The sequence below is a fragment of the Microcaecilia unicolor genome, chromosome 1 (assembly GCF_901765095.1).
Source record: "Microcaecilia unicolor chromosome 1, aMicUni1.1, whole genome shotgun sequence".
Taxonomy (NCBI): domain Eukaryota; kingdom Metazoa; phylum Chordata; class Amphibia; order Gymnophiona; family Siphonopidae; genus Microcaecilia; species Microcaecilia unicolor.
Window position 1 is genome coordinate 117,936,596 of NC_044031.1, and position 24,732 is coordinate 117,961,327.

The 24,732-nt window shown below is 41.9% G+C and overlaps 1 protein-coding gene across 2 annotated transcripts in view; it reads left to right on the forward strand.

Moving 5' to 3' along the window:
• The window catches only part of HACD1 (3-hydroxyacyl-CoA dehydratase 1), a 63,268-nt gene that overhangs the window by 8,723 nt on the left and 29,813 nt on the right, over nucleotides 1-24,732 (forward strand). The window contains exons 2-4 of one of the 2 annotated variants that reach the window (XM_030189931.1): nucleotides 14,157-14,274; nucleotides 14,470-14,488; nucleotides 22,125-22,207. In XM_030189931.1, the coding sequence (XP_030045791.1) occupies nucleotides 14,157-14,274; nucleotides 14,470-14,488; nucleotides 22,125-22,207 (220 nt within the window). Of the gene's footprint in view, nucleotides 1-14,156; nucleotides 14,275-14,469; nucleotides 14,489-22,118; nucleotides 22,208-24,732 lie in introns of both variants that reach the window. The other variant, XM_030189930.1, reaches the window with a different exon arrangement.

Consider the following 24,732-nt stretch of genomic DNA (forward strand, 5'->3'; position numbering starts at 1 on the left):
ACGAATGCCAAGAAGTGTTTCTTGGGAGGACAATAAGTCCAGTATCTGGGGTACTCAGTTCGGAAAGAACAAGTGAGACCTCAGATCCAGAAAGAAGCAAGTACGAGCCTTCCTTGGGATCATTGGGTATTTCCGCCAGTTTATTCTCAGGTTTGCTGAGAAAACAGAACCGCTAACCCAACTTCTGCAGAAGGCGGCCCCCCCCCCCCCCCGAGAAGATACATTGGACAGAGGAGTTGGATGTGGCCTTCCAAGCTCTGAAGAGGGCTATCTGCTCAGAGCTGGTGCTGGTCAGGCTGAACTTTAACAAACCCCTTATCATATATACTGATGTGTCGGAGGTTGGCTTGGGGGAAGTGGAATGGGGAAGACCAACCAGTGGCATACATTAGCCAGAAGCTGTTCCCGAGAGAGAACTATGCGGTAATTGAGAAGGAGGTTCTGGTGGTCAAGTTGGCCCTGGAAATATTCCAGTACTATCTGCTGAGCCAAAACTTCCTGCTGGTCACAGACCATCAAACCCTGCAGGACCTGTTAAAGATTTATTTAATAGATCTTTAGAGACAGGAGAGGTTCCGTGAGATTGGAGACGAGAGGATGTGGTCCCTCTTCACAAAAGTGGAGACAGGGAAAAAATGGGAAACTACAGACTGGTAAGTCTCACGTCGGTGGTAGGAAAACTAATGGAGTTGCTGCTGAAAGAGGATAGTTACATTTTTAGAAACCAACGTTACAGGACCCGAGGCAACATGGCTTTACCAAAGGAAAATCCTGCCAAACGAATCTCACTGACTTCTTTGACTGGGTGACCAAAGAACTGGATGAAGGACGTGCGCTAGATGTAATATACTTGGATTTCAGCAAAGCCTTTGATACGGTCCCCCACAGAAAACTGTGAATAAGCTGAAAGGGCTGAACTTAGGACTGAAAGTGGTGAACTAGATAAGAAACTGGTTGACAGACAGGTGGCAGAGGGTGGTGGAAAATGGAATCTGCTTGGAGGAAAGGAAGGTGTGCAGTGGAGTTCCTCAGGGGTCGGTGCTGGGGCCTATTCTGTTTAATATATTTGTGAGAGATATTGCTGAAGGGTTGGAAGGAAAGTTTTGCCTTTTTTCAGATGACACGAAGATAGCCAATAGAGTGGATACCCTGGAGGGAGTAGAAATGAAGAGATCTCCAAAAGTTAGAAGAATGGTCAAGGGTCTGGAAGTTAAAATTTAATGCCAAGAAGTGGAGAGTGATGCATTTGGGGTGCAGAAACCCAAAAGAGAGATACCGGATAGGAGGGGAGAGTCTAGTAAGCTTGACTCAGGAGAGAGACCTTGGGGTGTTAGTGTCCGAGGATCTGAAGGTGAAGAAACAATGTGACAAGGCGACGGCCATGGCCAGAGGGATGCTAGGCTGCATAGAGAGGGGTATAACAGCAGAAAAATGGAGGTGTTGATGCCCCTCTACAAGTCATTGGTGAGGCTCCACTTGGAGTATTATGTTCAGTTTTGGAGGTTGTATCTTGCTAAAGATGTAAAAAGACTGGAAGCGGTGCAAAGAAAATCTACAAAAATGGTTTGGGATTTGCATTGCAAACCATACGAGAGACTTCCCGACCTGAACATGTATACCCTGGAGGAAAGGAGAAAAAGGGGTGACAAGATACAGACGTTCAAATATTTGAAAGGTATTAATCCGCAAATGAACCTTTTCCGGAGACAGGAAGGTGGTACAACTAGAAGACATGAATTGAGGTTGGGGGCGAGGACAGACTCAGGAGTAATGTTAGGAAGTATTTTTTCATGGAAAGGGTAGTAGATATGTGGAATGCCTTCCCGTGGGAGGTGGTGGAGATGAAAACGGTAATGGAATTCAAACATGTGTGGTATAAACACAAAGGAATCCTGTGTAGGACTGGATCTATGGAATCTTAGCTGAGATTGGGTGGCGACGCCGGTAATTGGAGAGTAAACCAATACTGGGCGGACTTCTATGTTCTGCACCCTGATCGTGGCTGAATAGATATGGGTGGGCTGGAGTGTAAATTTTAAGGGGCTTCGACGTTAGCTTCAGAACTTTTAGTACAGGAACAGTGCTGGGCAGACTCTTATGGTCTGTGCCCTGAGAAAGGCAGGGGCAAATCAAACTCTGTTATACATTTAAAGTAGCACATACTACGAAAAATGAGTTTATCTTATTGGGCAGACTGGATGGGCTGTTCAGGTCTTTATCTGTCGTCATTTACTATGTTACTATATGAGTGAAGCCGAAGGAGAATCATAGCTCTCAGGTGCCCTGGCAAATGTGTCTGATTTGGTCTATGGTGGAGTTTTCTTGCAGGACTTGGAAGCAGCACATATGACTGACACTATTATCAATCAAATGAGTTTTCTGAGCCAACTGCATTTTGACCCTGAAGTGTAAGGACTGAAAGAAGCAACTGTGGCTAAGGAGGGGCAGTTCTGTGAGTGCACCTCATATTGGCCTGGCGAACCTCTGAGACAAGAAGGTTCTTCAGCCAAAGAAAGAAAAGCAGGAGCCCGGGGGCTGGATATCTGGATAGAACCAGCACTGATATTGTGTCTCCTGCACATGTCCCTGCCGTGAGCCTGGATATGCCCTGATCTGTTTTATGAAGGGGCAAATCAGGAGGGGTGCTATGTCTTTTTACCCCAGTTAGGTGATTTCTTCCTGGATGATCCTATCCAGTCTCTTTTACATGCTTGGCTGTTGGCAGAATAGGGCAACACTCCAAGGATACCTAGTGTTAGGTAATAAATCCTTTAGTGATGCAAAAGAAGACTGCAAAGGAGTCTTTTCAAAGCTTTTGAAATTCAGTTTTAGGGAGACACAGTTCCCCTTGAGGGATGTAATTCTTCAGCTTTCTTCCAGCACAAGAGATTGGGGTGAAGTTGCTCTCACAGAGGGCAGAGGCTGGCTTTGAGGTACAGGTATAAAAGCTTCCTTGCTATTCTTGCAGATGGGATACTCTTCTCCAGAGAGTCAAATGTGTAAAACTACTATTTGGAGACTGGATTTAGTTCTGAGGGCTCAGTCTTCTCTTCCTCTGAAGCCTTGCAGAGTGGAATCTCTTAGGTCTTGTGACAGAGTTTGGTGTCCTTGGATAATTTTAAAGGAAATACTCTCACCTTTCTAAGGGTGGTATTTTATTCTGAATGAATCAGGCTTTCTGTTTTCTGATGATAAAGTCAGTGGTCAGTCTCCTTTGAGATGTTTGTAAGTGCCCAGGTCCTTCTAAATTTTGAGATAGGTCTTTTTCTATTGATGTGTTCTAGTAATGCACATCTATTCTGGGAGGAGTCCAGGAGATGATCACCAGGGACAATACCAACAAGGTTCCTGCAGGGTTTGATGGTCTGTGACCAGCAGGAAGTTTTGGCCCAGCAGATAGTACTGGAATATTTCCAGGGCCAACTTGACCACCAGAACCCCCTTCTCAATTACCGCATAGTTCTTCTCTCTTGGGAACATCTTCTGGCTAATGTATGCCACTGGTTGGTCTTCCCCATCCATTTCCCCCCAAGCCAACCTCCAACAAGAGTTGGCAAGTCCCAGAGGGAGGGCTAGCCAACTCACTCAAAGCACAAGAGTCTTCATAGTCAGATTCTGGCTTCCAGACAGTACCGGTAGGATCATGCCTTTTGCCTCTATTGTACCCCTTTTCTAAGTGCCCCAGTGTAGATATGCAATTCTGGAGATTCAAACCTTCGGTGTAGGAGTTCTGAGAGCTATCATGGCTTCCTCCTACCCAGTCTGGATTGAACATGGGTACATCCCACTCATCTGGACTGATCTGACATCGATGATAAGGAAGGGAAATTTTGGACTTACTTGTAAATTTCCTTTTTTTGAGACCTGCTAGATTAGTCCAGAACCCACTCATGGAAGCCATGGCAGTCAAGGGTTCCCACTATGACAAATTCAGAAAGCTAGTAAAGCATATGTTGTAGTCAACTGTGAAGGTAATTATGTTCTTGGTGTATGGAATTCTCATTCATGGGTTAGTGACTATGAACTCATTATTTTGACTGCACCAGGTTTGGCTTTTGGGGTTTATTTCTTTTCAGATGATACCAAAATCTGTAATAGGGTAGATACCCCTGATGGTGTGAATAACATAAGGGAGGACTTAGTGAACCTAAAGGAATGATCTAGAATTTGGCAGCTTATATTTAATATTAACAAATGCAGGATCATGCATTTGGGCTGCAAAAACCCGAGGGAATGGTACAGTTTAGGGGATGAAGAACTTTTGTGCACAAAAGAGGAGTGGGACTTGGGTGTAATCATATGTGATGATCTTAAGTTGGCCAAACAGGTAGAAAAGGCAACTGCGAAAACTAGAAGGATTCTTGGGTGCATTGGGAAAGGAATTGCCAGTATGAGAAATGTCCCTGTATAAGACTCTGGTAAGACCTTATTTAGAATATTGTGTACAGTTCTGGAGACCACACCTTCAAAAAGATATAAACAGGATGGCATCGATTCAGAGGATGGCTACTAAACTGATCAATGGTCTTTGTCATAAAGCATATGGGGACAGACTTAAAAGATCTCAATATGTATACTTTGGAAGAAAGGCAGGAGAGGGAAGATATGATAGAGACATTTAATACCTATGCAGCATAAATGCATAGGAGGTGAGTCTCTTTCACTTGAAAGGAAGCTCTGGAATGAGGGGCCCTAGGATGAAGGTGAAAGGGGATAGATTCATAATTAACCTGAACAAATACAGATAGTGATTCTCCTTGAGAGGACCTTGGAGGTCTCAAAGGTGTGTAGAGAGCTAACTTATTCTTTAAGTACTCTAGCCCATTTTGTCTGAGGACCTTGAAAATCAAACACAGGGTTTTAAATTTCGCCTTGTAAGGTACTGGTAGCCGTTTTTGCAGGAAGGTTGTCACCATAGAGATGATACGGTAGGCAATTACTGACTTCGTTACAGTCTTAGTATCACCTGTTACTGGTTTGGCTCTGAAAATTAAAGCAATACAAGAAAAAGTTGAGAAACATTCACAGGATAAGTTGTGCAAGTTGTCAGATCATAGAATTAGTGGAGAAGGAGTGTGATTCCTTTAGGCAAGTTCAGGCAGCATTGATAAAAGACCTTGATAAGGTGGAAAACCTTGAGATTGTAGCTCACTGATTCTCTTTCAGAGGGATATGTTTCAAAAATATACAATGGAAGTATAGGGAATTCCAGTTGATTGCTACCCTGCACATGAGTTTATTCTTTACCTGTTAAAAGGGCTCCTTCTCCAAGTCAGTCTTGTTTGCAAACTGAGCAACTGTAGAATCTGAGAACATATCTCAAATATTGGAAACTTCAGATTTAGATTCAGTCTCTCCTGCTACTCTGTTGGTGACTTTTGCATTAGTTGCTATCAGAGAATGGATGTTAAAAATATATTTTCAAAATCGTCAAAAGTTGTTTCTTAATCTAAAGGTGTGCCCCCCCCCCCCCCCCCCCCCCACCGATGTATCTAGAAAATCCTTGAGGAAGTGGAAACGAAAGCAATTCTTGCAATTGCTGCCTGGGGTGTTACAGCTGGTGGCTTCATTTTTTCTTCAATTTCCTTGTAAATATGTAATGAGATATCATTCCCAGAAATAAGTTGGGGGGGGGGGGTTCCTTCTCAATTATCTGCTTTTTTTAGCTGCTAAGAGGATATTAGTCGGGCTGGAACCTATCCTTGAAATCACTACCAATTGAAAACATCTCCCTATATAGAGACTTGAGTGTGTAAGTGACCACTTGATATGGTTTTCTTTCTTATTTTTGATATATTTATATATTTCTTTTTCTCCCTTTATGATTCTTAAATCCCACATTTTGTAGTCTATTTTAAGTGTATACTCGGATTATTTTCAATGTAATGTTAATATTATTGTGATTTTGGGGGCTCAGTTTCTGTATAAATGTTTTGCTTGAATGCTTATTATACATTTCTATAAATAAAAATGTTTAAACAATGCAATTTCAAGCAGTCTTTTACTGCTTCCAATAGTGATTTGATTCTTAATATTCAAAGCAGTATGCATTCTAACCAATGGCAGAAAGATTTTGAGGAGTAATAATCTGTTACCTTGCGATGATGTTTATCTTTTTTTTACCTTACTACACAAGTCCTGTACAACACTGCACACCTGAAAATAAAAATATATGATATGAAAAAGAGAGACTGTTACAAATCAAATCCAAGCCATATACATAGCTGTTAATATAGGCTAGATTAAACTTTTAATCACTGGTACTGTTGTATGATCAGTGCCACTTAAAACCACATGTATACCTAGTGAATGCGCAGGAGCCAGCTGTGAGTATTGAGCACCCCCAATATTAAACAAAGTCTTTGAATGTGTCCAGGAAAAGGTAATTTCTGTTGGGTAATTTCTGTTGGGTGTAGCACCCCCAATAATTTTGAAAAGTTGGCTTCTATGACTGAAAGTGTTCATACAGTATGGCAGGAATTGTAATGAACAATCGTGGCAAGAAACTTATACTGATACCACTCAAATACGAACATGGCAAGAGACTTATCTAATGAAACTCAAATGTCTCAAATGCTTTGGACAGTACATCAAGCAGTCCCCTAAATCCAACTCTGTGCGGAGTTTCATTCACACTGCTTCAAGGGCTGGGGAAATGTCAGAAATGCTTGTGTTCTACTGTAGAGCTACTCATGTTACAATGATGCCGCCTTAAATATCCAAAAAGGCATGTCAGCGTTCCAATGCTCCCAGTAATGTTTAGGTCCTGCCTCTATGATGACATCGCTGCAAACAACAACAACAACAACAAAAAGCTGTATTGAAAACATTGCCTAAATACAATGAAAGCTATATCTGCTATTTGATGCATAGAAGACAACTTATAACATCATTGTACACTCATACACATGCATTCATTCTAACTCAGTGATTTTCAACCTTTTTCATCTTGTGGCACACTTACAAGGCATAAAAATTGTCAAGGCACACCACTGAAATCTAACCCATACCCGCACGTCCCTGCTAAGATCCATTCCATTCTCACCCATCCCCACAAGTAATCTCCTTCATTCTCACCCATACCTGTAACCTTCAGAAGCAGTTATTTCATTTAATTATTTTACTGAAATACATTAGAGCACCAATATACCTACTGGGAAACTGGAACAAGATGGGTGATTACAGATTCCTATACAGACACTACATGCCAGCAAAATCTTTCACCTCATTTGCAGATGTAAAACATGACTCTCATCTGACACAAAATAGAGAACCACCAAAAACATGCAGACAAAAACTGAAAGCAATGATCCAGACTCTGCATGTCGTTCAACACCGGAGAAATAGAAATAAATGCATGTCCTCCTGTACAGTGAAAAATAAAGCTGCCAGATGTAAATTCTCAGAAGTGACATAATTCAATCACTTAACTGAAAATAAAATTATTTTCCTACCTTTGTAGTGTGGTGATTTTATTATTCCAATCATCTTGTTCCCAATCTTTGACTCTGCTTTCCTCTGTCTGAGCTCTAAATTCTGTTTCCAGGTCCTCCTTTCCATTTGCAATTTATTTTCTCACCTCCTGCCCTATGTCTGTCTGGTACTAATCTTTCATGTTCAGCTTTCTTAAATTTCTCAGCCTCCTTCTCAAATCTATATTGTTTTCCCTCTCTCTTCCCTTCCATATATGTGCAGCCTGTCTCCCCTTTTCTCTTTCCTGTCATATGTAACCTGGATGTCACCCATGTGCTAGCTCTAGTCCCGGGCCACAAAGCACATCAATCATATTCAGAGCCACTCTCCCCTCACTCATCAATTCCAGTACACATGCAGTCCAGCTTGGGAGTGGGTCAGGGGTTCAGAATAGAAATCCGGGAGTTTGGTAGACACTTACGTTCTCGGGCATCAGTTCACTTTCACCTCTTGATCCTCAAAGACACACTGTAATCCACACTCTATGCAAGAACTCAAACTTTTATTTTCCAACTTTGCAAAGGCAGCAACAACAGTCTTTTGTGATCCAACCCCAGGTAAACACAAATTCTGTTATCACTCCTCTCCTCTCCTGTCTCTCCTCTTCCCACCCATAGCATACACAAGCACCCAGTTGCTACTTTCAGGAGCCGCAACACTCCTTTGCAGCCTGTGATCACAATCCTCATTTTGTGGATCCCTTATTAGGCACCAACCAAGTAAATGACCCAACATGGGCCTGTGTTGTAGCGGAAAGACTGCTTGCCTCAAGGGTCATAAAACTTGATCAAATGTACTTGTCTGTAAAATGTACCTATGAATGATGTGGTGCTCTATAATTCTGCCAAAAGAAATGTACAAAGAGAATGTGCTGTCATCACAGTGGGACTTCAACGCTGTCATTTTCTGGTTCTTTCAGCTTTGTGACAGTATTACACAGCCCCACATCATTTATAGGTACCTTTTCCAGACAATCACGTTTAATCGAGTTTTGTGACCCCTGAGGAAGGCAGTCTTTCCACCAAAACACAGGCCCATGTTGGGTCATTTACTTGTTTGGTGCCTAATAAAGGATCTGGATTGGATTTTTCCCGGCCTGAGAGTCTTGTGTCACCCTCTACTTCCTGTTGGTTTTCACCTACATTTTGTAGAGGGCATATCCCTGTTTCTCTTGACAGGGGACCATCAGGCAACCAATGACCCCCTTATGGACGTAATTCCAGCCTTTATCCCTTTTGTAACTCCCCACCCCCCCCCCCCCCCCCCTTGTCATTCTCTACAAGGACAACTCTTTTCTCCTTCATTCTATTTCAAAACCACTCCCCATGGTCTGGGCCTCCTCCCACCCAGCGACATCTTACCACTCCACCCCCATGCTCTGGAAAATCTATCACTCTAATAATACCCATTCCATGGGGTATTGCACATATATGTGCAGCCTGTCTTCCCTTTTCTCTTCCCTTCCCTTCATGTGCAGCCTGTCTTCCCTTCCTTTCCCAATACGTGCATTCTGTCTCCCGTCTTCTCTTCCCTTTCCTATATGTTCAACCTGTCTCCCCTCTTCCCTTCCCTTCTATATATGTACAGCCTGTCTTCCCTTCTTTTCTATATGTAAGAAGCCTGTCTTCCCTCCTCCCTTCCTTTCTATATGTCTGCAGCCTGTCTTCCCTCTTTCTTTCCATTCCCTATATATGCAGCCTGCCTCCCCTCTTTCCTTCTCTTCCCTATATGTGCAGCCTGTGTTCCCTCTTTCTTTCTTTCTTTCTTTCTTTCTTTCTTTCTTTCTTTTTTTCTTTCTTTCTTTCTTTCTTTCTTTCCCTTCCCTATATGTGCAGCATGTCTCCCCTCTTCTCTTCTCTTCCCTGTATGTGCAGCCTGTCTCCCCTCTTCTCTTCCCTTCCCTATATGTGCAGCTTGTCTTCCCTCTTTCCTTCCCTTCCCTATATGTGCAGCCTGTCTTCCCTCTTTCCTTCCCTTCCCTATATGTGCAGCCTACCTTCCCTCTCCCTTTGGTCTAATTTCCTTCCTTCCTCCACCTGCCCCTCAAGGCTCTCTCTCCTATCTGCTCTGATTCTTCAAATTTTGCATTGCCAGCAGCTATTAGAACAAGCCTTGCTCTGGCCGTCCCAAGGCTTTCTCTTTGCTGTATCCCTCCCACGTGACAAAAGGAAGTTGTGTCATAAGAAAGGACCCCAGGGCTGGCCAGAGGAAGGCTTGTTCTAATACTTGCTGGCAACTGCAGAGTTTGAAGAAATGTGGCAGAGAGGACTCGGAGAGAGACCTCAGGGATGGGAGGAGGAAGACTATAGAATTTGCACGATTTGCCATATTATCTGGAGGAGATTTCTGGACTTCCCGCAGCATACCGGTTGAAAAACGTTGCTCTAACTCTTCAAGTACACACATGCATGCACTCTGTCACTTTCAGACACACACACACTTTTAGTCTCTCTCTCTCTTTCTCTCTCTCTTATGATGTTGCGCTGTTTCTGCTGGTCATATGCTCATTCAGTAGGTGCTTTCTGCCCCCCTCCCCCCCCCCCCCCCCCCCGTACAAACCAGCTCTGTTCACCATTTTATAAAGTCTTTGCATTTACTGTCATCATTTCCTCAACCAGCAGCAATTCCCTCACACTTCCCATATTCCTCTTACGTTTTCTTTACTCCTTTTTAATGCCCCCACCCCCTAAAACACTCACTGGTTTCACTGGCTGTTTTCAACGGCCCATGTAGAGATCAGTCCCTACTTCCTCTGACTATACGTTTTCCCATTGGTTGGATCCTACACTCAGTACTGGAAGGGGAAGGACTGGAAAAAATATAAAAAGCCAAACTCTGAAAAATATCCAGACACTTTATTTATCCTTATTTATAAATCAATAGAATTCTGAAAAAATCCAGTTTGTCTTCCTGAGTGCTTGTGACAGTAAAAGTATCTATTAGTCTTTGTAACATAGTAAATGATTGTGAAAAAAATACCATCTGGTCCATCTTCTCTGAGGAATGAGGTGATTAAAAAGAGACTTAGGGATTGGTTCAAAGGACAGCAAAGACAGGCAGATTGAGCAGGGACTTGAGAGAGCAGAAACTTGTAGATGGAGGAGACACTGCAGACTTAAGAGCACAGAGATGGTATGTGAGGACTGAGAGATAGGACTTGACTTATGACATGGAGATAAAAGATGATGGGACAGGGATCGGAGAGTAGGGAAGGGCTGGTGAAAGAGTGTGAGATTGGGAGGGGGGAATAGGAGAGATGAGAAAGTTGTAAGAGGAGAAATTGGAAACCTGGTCTCAGCTAAGGAGGTTTAATAAGACAGGAGCCGGCATGACATCAAAAGAGTGAAGCTGACCCCCTCCCCCCCCCCCCCACACAGCTTCCATATTGGTCAGAACAAAAGAAACTATCAGTTGCTGTATCTTTGACTGAGTGATCAAGACCCAAAGTTGTGAACTGGATTAGAAACTGGTTGACCAATAGACTACAAAGAGTGGTAGTAAATTTAATCTTCTCTGAGGCAAAAAAAGGTGAGTAGTGGATTGCCTTAGGGATCAGTACTAGGGCCAATTCTACCTATATAATAATTTGCTCCTGCAACATTCCAATGTGTCTACCTGCGTTCGTAACCATCTCCTGACGTCAGCTAGCCTCCAGCGTTCCATTCCCCCTCACTGCCCCGCCCTTGCGTCAAAACGTAATGATGTCAGAGGGCGGAACAGTGAGACGGAAGGGAACGCTGGAGGCTGGCTGACATGAGGAGATGTTATGAATGGAACGTTACGGAAGCCAGCCAGAGGGCAGGACTATGAGGGAACGAACTCGAAGGGAAGGCTGGAGACGGGCAGGGCTTTCAATGACGCGGCCGCTTTGATGGAGGTAATCAGGGGAGCGAGGAGAATCGCTGGGTGACTTGAGGGGGCAGGGGAGCGAGTACCCTAGATAAAAGGAGGGATAAGTGTATAGGCAGAGTATATTGTCTTTTTTAAGCATGTTGATTTCAATTACCCAATACTGACTGGAAAAATGTAACATTAGAGCATGCTAAAGAGGTAAAGGTCCTAGATGAAATCCATGACTATTTTATAAAAAGATATACGAAAGATTGCAAATTATCAGTCAACTGCTAAGCAATTTGTTAATAGGAACAAAAAACATTGTTTGAAATGCCTGTATGCAAATGTTAGAAGCCTAAAAAATTGCACTAAATTAAAAGATAGATATAATAAGCATCTCTGAAACCTGGAGGAAGGAAGATAACCAATGGGACACTGTCATACCAGGGTACAGATTATATTGCAGAGATAAGGGAGATCAAATTTGTGGAGGGATAGTGCTATATGTTAAAGAAGGCCTTGAATTAAATAGCCAAAAAATGTTGCAGGACACAAGGAGGGGCCACAAGGTCTAAGGCCAACTTGGGACGTTTTGCTAAAAACGCCCAAAACTCAAGTGGGGAATATAGCTATTTTCAAAACAGAAAAATGGCTATTTGCTAGATGCTGTTGTGCTCTATGCGTTTATCGTTTTGGTCCATTTTCCAAAAAAAAAAAAAAAATCCAAGTGAAAAGCACACAAAATCAAGCCATTGGGATGTAGGAGGAGCCAGCATTCTTAGTAGACTGGCCACACAGACATCTCAGGAGAGCAAAGGGGCACCCTAGGGGCCACTGCAGTGGACTTCAAATAAATGCTCCCAGATACACATCTCACTATTGCTCCCTTGTCTTGTCTGCTGAACCCCCCCCCCCAAACCCACCTAAAACCCAGTACCCCTAACTATACACTACTACAATAGACCTTATGGGAGAAGGGGACACCTATATGTGGGTACAGTGGGTTTCTGGTGAGTTTGGTGGACTCACAGTTTCCACAAGAATAATAGGTAGGGGGAGGTATGGGTCTAGGTCCATCTGTCTGCAGTGCACCGCACCCACCACTAGTCAACTCCAGGGACCTGCATGCTGCTCTAATGGACCTGAGTATAACATCTGAGGTTGGCATAGAATCTGGTAAGTAATATTTTAGATCACATTTTTTTTTTGGTTGGGGGGGGGGTGAGAGGGGGTTAGTGACCACTTGGTGAGTAAGGGGAGGTCATTCCTGATTCTCTCCAGTGGTCATGTGGTCATTTAGGGCACTTTTATGTGACTTATTCATTAATAAAAGAGTTCTAGACCAAAATGTCCAATTTATAGCCCTGGGTGTTTTTGTTTTGTTCCATCATGGCAGAAAAACGTCCAAGTGTTAGGAATACCCAGATCCCACCCTTAACACAACCCTGACATGCCCCCTTGTGATTTGAACACACTTCTGATGGACTTCATATTTGGTTTTGAAAATACCAATTTGGGCATTTGTTTGTGAGAAAAACGTCCAAATGCAGATTTATGCACTTTTTGGACACTTCTCTTTTGCAAATGAACCCTAATATATACTTTGGAATCCTTATAGATAGAAATTCCAAGTATAAAGGTAAAAAGGATAGCGATAGGAGTATACTACAGGCCATCAGGCCAGAATGAACAGACAGATGTAGAAATGTGAACAGAAATTAGGAAAGTTAACAAACTGGACAGCAACAATAATGGATGATTTCATTTATCACTGAGACAAAGGGCTCCAGAGTAATATTGTATCCAATACACTTACATTTAAAAAAAAACAATATTCTGTTTAGTATTCTTAGATCTGGTAGATATCTATAATAGGAATATATAAATTCACAGTATTTTTCAGGGAAATGATTCCCAATCTAGGGGCTACAGTAAACCAGTCATTGTTCAGTTAAGCCTGAGGTAAATAGCGAAAAAAGCCAATGGCATTAAAAAAAAACCCATTCCAAAATAATGTCCATACAATATATCCAAAACCAGTAATAACAGCACTAGGTCGATAAAGTTCACTTCTTCTCATCAACAGCTTATGAATTAATATATTCACAATTGAGATTATGCAGAAAGACTTCCACTTATATGCAACCTCAAATAAATGCTGGTGAAAGGAAAATGAAGACCCTCAGAAACCCAACAAGGGCCACTCGTTTCACTGAAACTGCATCAGGGTGTGAGAGGAATAATCATAAAGTCTCAACATCTACTAGCTCTAAGTACACTATGCAGAATATTGTCTTTTTTTTAAGTATGTTGATTTCAATTACCCAATACTGACTGGAAAAAATGTAACACATCCAGAGACTGGCTGCATTCCCTGATGCTAGGAGCTCTTTGCACCAAGTACGCACAGATGACTTCTCACCAACTGGGAGATAATCAAATATGTGACACTCAGTAAAAAAAAAAAAGACTGGATAGCTCCTGTCTCGCTGCTGGACTGCTGCCTGCATCTTATTGTTGGTGATCTATTAATTAAGTTGCTAATGGAGTAGGAGAAATATGTGAACTAAATTCCCCTAAGATTGCTAGTTATATGTTAGGCTATGCTAATATTCAGTTGTTGTTATTATTATTAATTGTTTATTGTTAAATGCATTAATTTGTTTATTGTTAAATGTGCATGCCATCATCATTTCAGCCTTGCATGCTGGGGGTTAGAAAAGCAGATGGCTTGGTAGTTCTTCATTCTTATGAGAATATAGATTACAAATTTGCTCAGTCAGGAGTTGTATTAAGTATCCTGGCCATTCTGTGTGCTTCTTCAGAGTTGTTTTGGTTTCTTTTCTCAGATGGCTGGTTTTGGCGATTGCCATGATTCAGTTTTACATGCAAAAAGGATCACATAAGGGTTTATACAAAAGCATTCAGAAGACTCTTAAATATTTCCAAACATTTGCTTTGCTTGAGGTAAGTGAGCTAGCTAATTGCATCACAGATTAATAAAAACTGTAAGAAAAACCTATTTTGGAAATAAATTGGAAGTGTTTTTCTCTTATCCATAAACCATTTTCCCATTTGATAGCAGACTGAGTGTTGTATGTTGTAAATTTGATTTCTAATCACTTAGTTTTGTTTTTGTTTGTTTTTTTGTTGTTATTTCAGTTGGTCCACTGTTTAATTGGTGAGTAGATATTTCATTTTCTGATTCTAATTATGAAAAAAGAAGGATTTATTGCACATGATTTTATATGTGTTAGTTTACTTCCTCATGCCCATTCCCCATTCCCTCTGTTATAATCAGGCATTACTATTATATTACATCCCTTCCAAATTAAGGGGCCCTTTTACAAAGGCGTGCTGAAAAATGGGTTGCGGTAGTGTAGATGCTTGTTTTCGGGTGCATGCAGAATCATTTTTCAGCTCACCTGTAAAATATGCCTTTTTTACATTTTTTCCAAAAATGGATGTGCAGCAAAATGAAAATTGCCGTCTGTACATTTTGGGTCTGAGACCTTACCGCCAGCCATTGGCCTAGCGGTAAGGTTTCATGCGGTAACTGGGCAGTAATGGTCTACGTGTGTAGAATGACGATTACCGCCCGCATGCCAGAAAATAAAAATATTTTCTAGTGCGCCTAGCAGACGCGTGTCAAAAATGAAATTACTGCAAGGGCCACGCAGTAGCCTAGTGGTAACTCAAAATTGACCTGCGTTGGACGTACATAGGCGCCTATGTGGCTTAGTAAAAGGGCCCCTAATAGAGGCCATTCCTACACTGAATTTTCTTTCCCCTCTCTTTGGGGCTTGACCACATTCTCTCTATTATTTTGATTAGGTATCATAATGAAAAGTATATTTACATCTACTATTCTTTTTCAACTTGCTGTGGAATGAGAAATGGGCTAATTAGGGAATTGGACAAGGCAACATTTTTTGTTTTTGTTTTCTGTTTAACCATTTTCCCCAATTTTCAGGGTAAATGTTCTGATGTGCATTAAGGAGGGTAGTTATTAAGGTACAGTAAAAATTGGGCTGTCATGATAACCTTAAAATTTCCCATGGAAGTGACAACCCAGCTGCGTTATTCATAGTGCCTTGGGAACAATATCAAGGCATGATGCTTCAGGGACACTTTTGCGGGAGGCTGGAGCTCCCCCACCCCCAATTCTTTCTAACGCACACAATTCCCCAGTCCCCCTTATGCTCTCCTTTGTGGCCATACTGCCTTCCAACATACAGTCTCCCTTCACATAGGCCCCCTCAAACCTAATTTAGTAATCTCAGGCATCTAATGGGGTTGGGACAGGAACGGTCTCAGATCTCAAGACGCTCCTGCTTCTGCCAGCGCTGTGTTCAAAATGGCACTGGTAACTCCTAGTGGTAGTCTTGCGGTACCACCACTAGGGATCAAGCTGTCCTGGGGGGGAGGGAAATCAGATATTAGAAGGCATCAGTAGGGGGATTTGATGTGTGTGTTTGTGTGTGTGTGGCTCTTCATGGGATATGTGCTGGGAGAGGGCAGCTCTAGAATTTGCCTGCTGGATGCTTTACAAATGGCTGGGATGATATCTGACAGGCTTTAATTTACATAATAATGAGTGTTTTAAATGAATTTACTACTACTACCACTACTACTACTACTTGTTTCAATAGTGCTACTCGATGTACGCAGCACTGTGCACTTGAACTTGTAATCAGGACAGACAAACAGGACAAATATGGGAAAAAGGAAATAATTAAGGTGGGAATGATAAAACAGACATGGGTACTGAACAAGTGAATAGAAGTTAGGAGTTTGCATCTCATTATTCTGTATCCCATGGTACCTTAAATTAGTAATATAAACACATTATTGTCCTTTACCACAAGTTAATGGGCAAATAACAATCATTATGGCTATAATATACCTTAATCACTATCCCCAATTAACTTAATATGTGCTAATTTAAAGTTTAATGCACGTTAAATCAATGTAGTGTAAATCATGGGGTTGATATTCAAAAGGGTGTAACTCCTGCCCTGCTAAACCCGGCTGAGCTGGCCCTGCCTAGATATTCAGCAGCACTTAACTGGTTAGTGCTGCTGAATATCTGCTCTGACAGCCAAAACACAGCTAGGTTAGGAGCAATCAGGTGTGGAGCATGGGCAGAATCAGCACTTAACAGTTAGCTGTGATATTCAGCTGAAAGGCTATCCTAGCTTTATCCACCAAGTTAACTGGGCACCGGTCTCAATATCAGCTGGTGCCTGGTTAAATTCCGGATTGTTGCACTTGCCTAGATGCCTATGTGTGGGCCTTGGGGGGTCTTCTACTAAGCCATGGTAGCCTTTTTAGCTTGCTATAGAAATCAGCCATTGATAAACACTGAGATGTCCATGGGCATGTCGGCATTTACCGCCAGCTGATTTCTACTGCGAGCTAAAAACGCTATCGCGGCTTACTAAATTACCCCCTTGGTACAGTATATCAAGGGTCTGTAATAAATGCTGGAGGCTGAACGTGATCCAGCTTTCAATATCTGGGGTTAACTCAGCCTGTAGCTGTGAGTGGTTGAATATTGACTCCCTACATTTTTTAAGGCACACTAACAAACCAAATAGACACTGAGGAATGCACAACCCCAGAGCCAATCTATAATTAATGATCTACAAAATTCCGTCTTTGAATCTACAGTCTAGTGTACTGGGTGACTGGACTGATCCAAATGAATTTGGATCTTGGGGACTGATCCATGGATTGTTCATATCTTTGTGGATGCACAATACATAGTAACATAGTAGATGACGGCAGAGAAAGACCTGTACGGTCCATCCAGTCTGCCCAACAAGATAAACTCATATGTGCTACTTTATGTGTATACCTGACCTTGATTTGTATCTGCCATTTTCAGGGCATAGACCGTAGAAGTCTGCCCAGCACTAGCCCCGCCTCCCAACCACTAGCCCCGCCTACTACCACCGGCTCTGCCACCCAATCTCTGCTAAGCTTCTGAGGATCCATTCCTTTATGTTTATCCCACGCATTTTTGAATTCTGTTACCGTTTTCATCTCCACCACCTCCCGCGGGAGGGCATTCCAAGTATCCACCACTCTCTCCGTGAAAAAATACTTCCTGACATTTTTCTTGAGTCTGCCCCCCTTCAATCTCATTTCATGTCCTCTAGTTCTACCACCTTCCCATCTATGGAAAAGGTTTGTTTGCGGATTAATACCTTTCAAATATTTGAACGTCTATATCATATCACCCCTGTTTCTCCTTTCAAAGACCCCAAGCAACAAGACACGCTTTCTCTCTGCTGCAGCTTCAGGAGTATTCTCCAGAGATGGATCAGACAAAAGTTTAACACGGTAGTCATGGAGCGTCATAAACGGATCCAAAGCGAAAATTGGGTTGGAACTGGGATCCGAACTGGAATTAGGAGCTAAACCAGGACTGGAACCTAGATTGCCAACAAAGGAAAAGGTCTTAGGCTGGAAACCCAGCTGGTAGGATGATATTGCCGAGCTCATAGCCTTTGCATTCTGTCAGGTTTTCAAGGCAGAAACTAGGTTCGTGAGCCCTTGGGCCACTGCTGTGGAGCAGCAGTGGCAGGCAAACCACTCCACATCAGAGACAAGGCAGAACTCTGACAGGAACAGCTAGACTTCACCTGCACTTGACTGCCGTTCCTCAGGAGTTGAGCCCCTGGGTGCAGGCAGCTGGCAGGACTTACCGGACAGGGCAGGAACTGGATACCCACTAGGCTGAACAGGGACTGAGGGTCAGAGGGGAAAGAAATATACATGGGCAGCAAGGCAGGAAACTGGGCTAGGACTCACAGACAGTCAATACTACACAAGGCAGGAAAATGGACAAGCTAAAGGACAGGAAATGAAAGCTGCCAAGCAACCACTGACACAGGGTACAAATACTGACAGACAAGAGACAGGACTGAAAGCTGCAGAGCAGCCACTAAGCAAGAGACACAGACAACCAAGAACTAGACACAGAAATACAAACAAGAAACAAGACTAGGAAACAAGCAAGAAACCTAAGCTATACTACACACAAACTAACTAGAAACAGACAAGGAACCATACAAGAAACCAGACTAGGCAGAAGTGCAACAAAGCACCAACAAACGAGGGACCTTAGACGATGCAAAGGCAAACACAGAAGTTTCTAGGTGATTACTAAAGCCCCTCGGCTGCTGAAGTTCAAGCTGCAGGAATCACAAGGCAGCTGCGGGTGCTGTTCAGGCACAAACAAGAGAAGCAAGTCTGGCAGCCCGGAAGATCCGGACCGGACTGTGCTAAAGTCTGGAACGGGTGGCAGTTCATAGCAGCCACCAGAGGATGAGGTGAGCACAGACAAGGAAACATTCACCTACGTGACATCAGCTTAGTTCCCTTCCTGGTTGTAGCTCCCTGTTTGTCCTTAGCTTCTGCCCTACCCTGTGTCTGCCTTGTGTGAATATCCTGATTCCTGCTCTAGTCCAGCCAAGCCAAGTTCGTTCCAGCATCTGGTTCCAGTCTAGCCAAGCCAAGTCTGCTCCTGCATTTGGTTCCAGTCCGGCCAGCCAAGTCTGTTCCAGCATTTGGTTCCAGTCCGGTCCAACCAAATCTGTTCCATCATTTTGTTCCAGTCCAGCCAAGTGTTCCAGCATTTGGTTCCAGTCTGGCCCAGCCATGTTTGTTCCAGCATTTTGTTCCAGTCTAGCTAAGCCAAGTCTGTTCCAGCATTTGGTTCCAGTCCAGCCAAGCCAAGTCTGTCCCAGCATTTGGTTCCAGTCCAGCCAGGCCAAGTCCGCTTCAGAGTTCTGTCCAGCCAAACCTGTTCGAGACTTGTGCTTGGTACCAGCCTGTTGGTGATTGGCCTCGCTTCCAGTTTTGGGTGGTTCTCCTGCTGTTGCCGGTCTCTGGCAGCAGCCCAAGGGCTCACTACTCCGGATCACCCTCATCGGCATGACAAAATCTTAGTATCATCTGCAAAAATGCAAACTTTACCTTTTAACCCTTTGTCAATGTCACTCACAAATATATTGAATAGAATCGGCCCCAGCACCGATCCCTGAGGCACTCCTCTACTCACCTTTCCCTCATCCGAGCGAATTCCATTAACCACCACCATCTGGCGTCTGTCCGTCAACCAGTTCCTAATCCACTTCACCACATCGGGTTCTATCTTCAGCCTTTCAAGTTTATTCAAGAGTCTCTTGTGGGGAACCGTGTCAAAAGCTTTGCTGAAATCTAAGTAGATTACGTCTATAGCACGTCCATGATTCATTTCTCCGGTCACCCAGTCAAAGAATTCAATGAGATTTGTTTAGCACGATTTACCTTTGGTAAAACCATGTTGTCTCGGATCTTGCAACTTATTGACTTCCAGGAAATTCACTATCCTTTCCTTCAGCATCGCTTCCATTACTTTTCCAATAATCGAAGTGAGGCTTACCGGCCTGTAGTTTCCAGCTTCTTCCCTATCACCACTTTTGTGAAGAGGGACCACATCCACTGTTCTCCAATCCCACGGAACCTGTCCCGTCTCCAAGGATTTATTAAACAAATCTTTAAGAGGACCCGCCAGAACCTCTCTGAGCTCCCTCAATATCCTGGGGTGGATCCCGTCCGGTCCCATGGCTTTGTCCACCTTTAGATTTTCAAGTTGTTCATATACACTCTCTTCCGTGAACGGTGCTATATCCACTCCATTCTCATATGTACTTTTGCCAGTCAATCATGGTCCTGAAAACAGAACAAAAGTATCTATTTAGCAAATTTGCTTTTTCTTCATCATTATCTACTTAGTGGTTTGCAGCATCTTTCAGTCTCACAATTCCCTTTTTAGTCTTCCTCCTTTCACTAATATACCTGAAGACATTTTTGTCATCCCTCCTTACATTTCTAACCATTTGGTCTTCCGCTTGCGCTTTTGCCAGACGTATCTCTCGCTTGGCTTCTTTCAGTTTCATCTGGTATTCCCTCTCCGTGTTCCTCTTCTTGAGTTTTTCTGTATTTTAGGAACGCCAACTCTTTAGCCTTTATTTTCTCAGCCACTTGCTTGGAGAACCATATTGGTTTCCTTTTTCATGGCTTGTTGGTTAAAGAATGGGTTTGACCAGACCTGGGACAATTTAATTTCTTATTTTCACAGGTGAGAGGAATGTGTCCAAGCCTTGGGGAATCTTTCCCCAGAACCAAACAAATTCCTCTTCTTGAGTAATGGGAAATGGGACTTGATATACCGCCTTTCTGAGGTTTTTGCAACTACATTTAAAGCGGTTTACATATATTCAGGTACTTATTTTGTATTTTGTAATGAATTCCCTGAGACTCTATACACATCTGCACTTACTGGTTGGGTGAGAGGGATGTATGTGGGTCTGGAGAACCCCTCCATTTCATTTGTAAGAAGATAGCAGTGTTTTTTTTCCTTCTTGGTGAAACAGTGCTTGCCTCCTACTGTAGAAATGTGCACTATGCCATGGTAGTGATTTCTGGTTTATATTTGCAATTTTTTTAAATATCAGGATGAGACCAACATCATATTGATCATATCTCATTCAGTTCAAAGATTATTAGAGTAGTTAAAAGCTTATACTTCATTCTACTTCTAATGAAGATAGTGCACAAAATGTTGAAAAGATATAGAGCATAATTTTAGAGAAAGAACAACCAACTCAGAATATGGATGTCTGTCTGTACATCACATATGGATGTCCACTTCTCATGTATTTTAGAACAGGATCAGCTTGTTGTAAAATACATGAAAAATGAACATCCATGTGCTGGTGAGGTGCAGCATAAACGTCTATTTACAAACTGAGAAAGTCCAGATTATGAATGGGGCAAAACAAAGGACATGGACATCTATGTTATAAAATGGTCACATAGACATCTATGCAAAGCAGCAGGGTAGCCTAATAGTTAGGGTAGTGGGTTGAGAGCCATGGGGCCCAGGTTCAAATCCCACTTCAGCTGTTTGTAGCCTTCCAAGGACACAAAAATACCCATTGTACCTGAATGTACAGCACTTCAATAGTGTTCAGGCTTACAAATTTCTTATACATCCAGGAAGAGTAGCTGTTTTCTGTCCTTAGCTGAAAAAAGCTGAAATGGGATTTGAATCTAGTCCCTTGGTGTTCAATTCACTGCACTAACCATTAGGCGGTTCCTCGGATCAGCATAGAGGTCCATTATGAAGTTAATTTTAAAAAGATTTTAATACCATATTCTTAAAGCTGTCAGGAGTCTGGTATCCCTTGCCAGTTTCACATTCAGGGGAGGGAGGATGACAGTCACCACTGGGGGATTAAGGAGGTGACTTGCCCTAATCCCCCCAATAGACAACTACTCAGAGCACCTTTCTATATTCTGGACGTTAATAAAATAGGTCTAAATAACAATGCCCATCTTTTTGGACACTGATGTCTGTTCCTCTCCTAAAATCATATTTTGGCCCCTCTCTATTCCTGCCCAAAACACACTCAGACCATGTACCCTTGCCATTTCAATATACTGCAGTTTTAGACGTCCATATCCTTGCTTTATAAAATTGGGATTTGGACTTTCATTCCATGTGGACGTCTAAATCCCACTTTTCAGATGTCCAAAACAAGAATAAATCTTCTAAAATAACCATCATAGTATATCTTACTATTCTTAGTGTTACTCTTATTTTAGCCTACTTGATTCTGGAGTCTTAGTAAGTTGTGACACCTTCTGATGGACAAACCAAAAGTGAACTTGAAAATGAATTACTGGCACAGTCAGATCTTGACCTAGCAATTGTTTGTTAAATGGTACAGATTTGTAACCTGTTTATTTTTAAGGAATAGTGCACACCTCGATGCTTGTGACTGGAGTCCAAGTGAGCTCAAGAATCTTTATGGTGTGGTTTATCACCCAAAGCATAAAACAGGTATCTATATAAGCACTGGTGGAAGATTGTTAAACTTTTTCTCTCTTATGCTTGGGTGCATGCATGGGTAGCTCCTGGGACCCTTGCTGTCCTGAGAGCTGGAGGGCATATCCTCCAAGGCAGATCCTCAGCTCTGTACATTGGCAAGCGATGAGACTGCTGTGGGACACACATACATACAAGCATACACACACACACACGTATGTTCAGTGTCTGGTTTAATTTGCCCAGGAGTACGACTTATACTGTAAACTACTTTCAGAAGGGACACTGCCATCAAAACGTTCACTAGCTGATGAGAAAAACTTGCTTGATTTGAACTTAGGGGCCCTTCTACTAAAATGCATGAAGTTTTGCTTTTACATACTAATGTAACCCAGGTCCCACTGCTCACTCCAGTCTCTCCAGCTAGACTCCTCAGCAGCAGTGGACACCAGGAATCAAGACAGGCAAAACTGATATTCTACCTTTGTCGAGGTGGGCGCAGGCTGGGGCCGGGCCAAATCCTGGTAGGCCAAAAGGTAGTTTTCCTCTAGGATGGGTCACAGTTCAGTCTCACACAAATGACCAGGAGTCTTCAGGGTGAACTTTTAACACTCTTATTGAAAAATAACTTGGAAAAAAAGTTCATGGAAAACCGTAACTCATTGTGTACAGTTCAGGGTATTTGATGGTCATGGAACAACTTCAAATTAATTCTCTCAAAAGAGGAAGAAAGAGACCAAATATATATAACTTCACTCAACTATTTCTATGAAAGAACTAGCAAGATTTGTAAACCTCTTAAATACAATGGAGTACAAAAATCTCATAGGGAAAAAGCTTCAGAACCCTTCCTCCACTTCTTATTTGTAGAAGAGCATTTGGTAGGAATATCTCGGGTACATTTACTTCATCGGCATAAAAAGCCCCTTGAGAATTTAATTGTTAAAACTCCAATGACATCAGTTTTTCTGGATCCAAATGCAAGTGACATTATAAATAAAGTTCAAATGTGACTTAACTTGAACATTCATGCAATTCATCTCCCAATGCAGCACACAACGACTATGGCCAAAGTTACATCAATAAGGCTGTTTCAAAGTGCATATAACATGTATATTGCGAACTCTAAAATAAAAAAAACAGTAAACTAATCAAGGTGAAAAAAATCAATACAACTTCCATAGAAAACGTATAAAACTTTCTTAATACAAAAAGGTAATTGCTAGCTTAAGACTGCGTTGCTTGCTCACAGCGTCACTGGATCCCAAAAACATGGCTGTAGAATACCTTCTTTTTAAACTCTCCAGAAATGACATCATACCTGGAAGTTATGTATCTCACAGCTGTCAAATTCTAATACATAATTTATATCTTTTTTGTACATTTTTCTAAAACTACCTTCTAATTTATATTAACTTAAAACCTCTTAATAGTTCTATTAATGGTATGCATATGAGGTAATCAAGCTATAAAAATGCTTCAGTCGGCATCATGCTCGAAAACTTTCTACAGACGCTCCAAAAGTGATATCATACCCAGAAGTTACTTATCTTGCAGCTGTCAAATTTTAATACATAACTTGTATCTTTTTTATGTAAATTTTTATTCAAACTACCTTCTAATTAATTTTGACTTAAAACTTATTAATGGTTCTATTGATGGTATGTATATCAGATAATCGTGCTATAAATTTGCTTCTGTCGACATCATACTCATTGTAAACATTCTAAAGAAGCTAAAATCTGCATCCGATTCAGAACCCCACTTATTCTAATAACGCAGTACACGTGTCTATTGCTTCCAACTTTAATATTCCTTAAAAGCAACCTTCCAATCAATGCTGGCATTTAAGCCCCATGGTTCTTCTGTTTGCAGCGTGTATATCCAAAAAAGCTCACACTGTAACAGACGCTGTTTCCAATTGGCTATTCCAATCCTTTCTTATTCAATAACACAACAGTGTAATGAAAAGAACTCATGACCAGCTGTCAAACAATGTTCAACAATAGGTGCCTCTATCCTTTGATGTTTAAGACAACTCTTGTGTTCTATCAGCCGTACTTGCATCAAGTGTGTTGTTTGGCCCACATAAAATTTTTAGCAAGGGCAAATGATTAAATATACAACATGGTCGGAAATACAGGTAGTATTAATATTCAAGAAATATTTCTTATGTGAACTTGGATGCTCAAACTGTTCACTGACTTGAATCTGTATCTCACACATCATGCAGCCCTTGCATCTAAAATGTGTTCCTTTTTATTTGTCTTCATTCAAAAATAGTTTTATCAATATCAGAGAGACTCAAAAGTTTTTTCAAGTTGGAAGTTCTACTATAAGCGGTACGTAAACTTGTTCTTTCAAACGCTGGTAAATATAACAAACTCCAGTGTTTCTTCAAAATTTTTGATATTTTTTCAGTTCCAAGAGTGTATGCTAAAATACATATCATCTTATTGTCAACTTCGGTGTGTCTAGATTTCTCCATGAGTAAATCTCTATTCAGGAAATCTGATTTCATTGGAGTTTTAACAATTAAA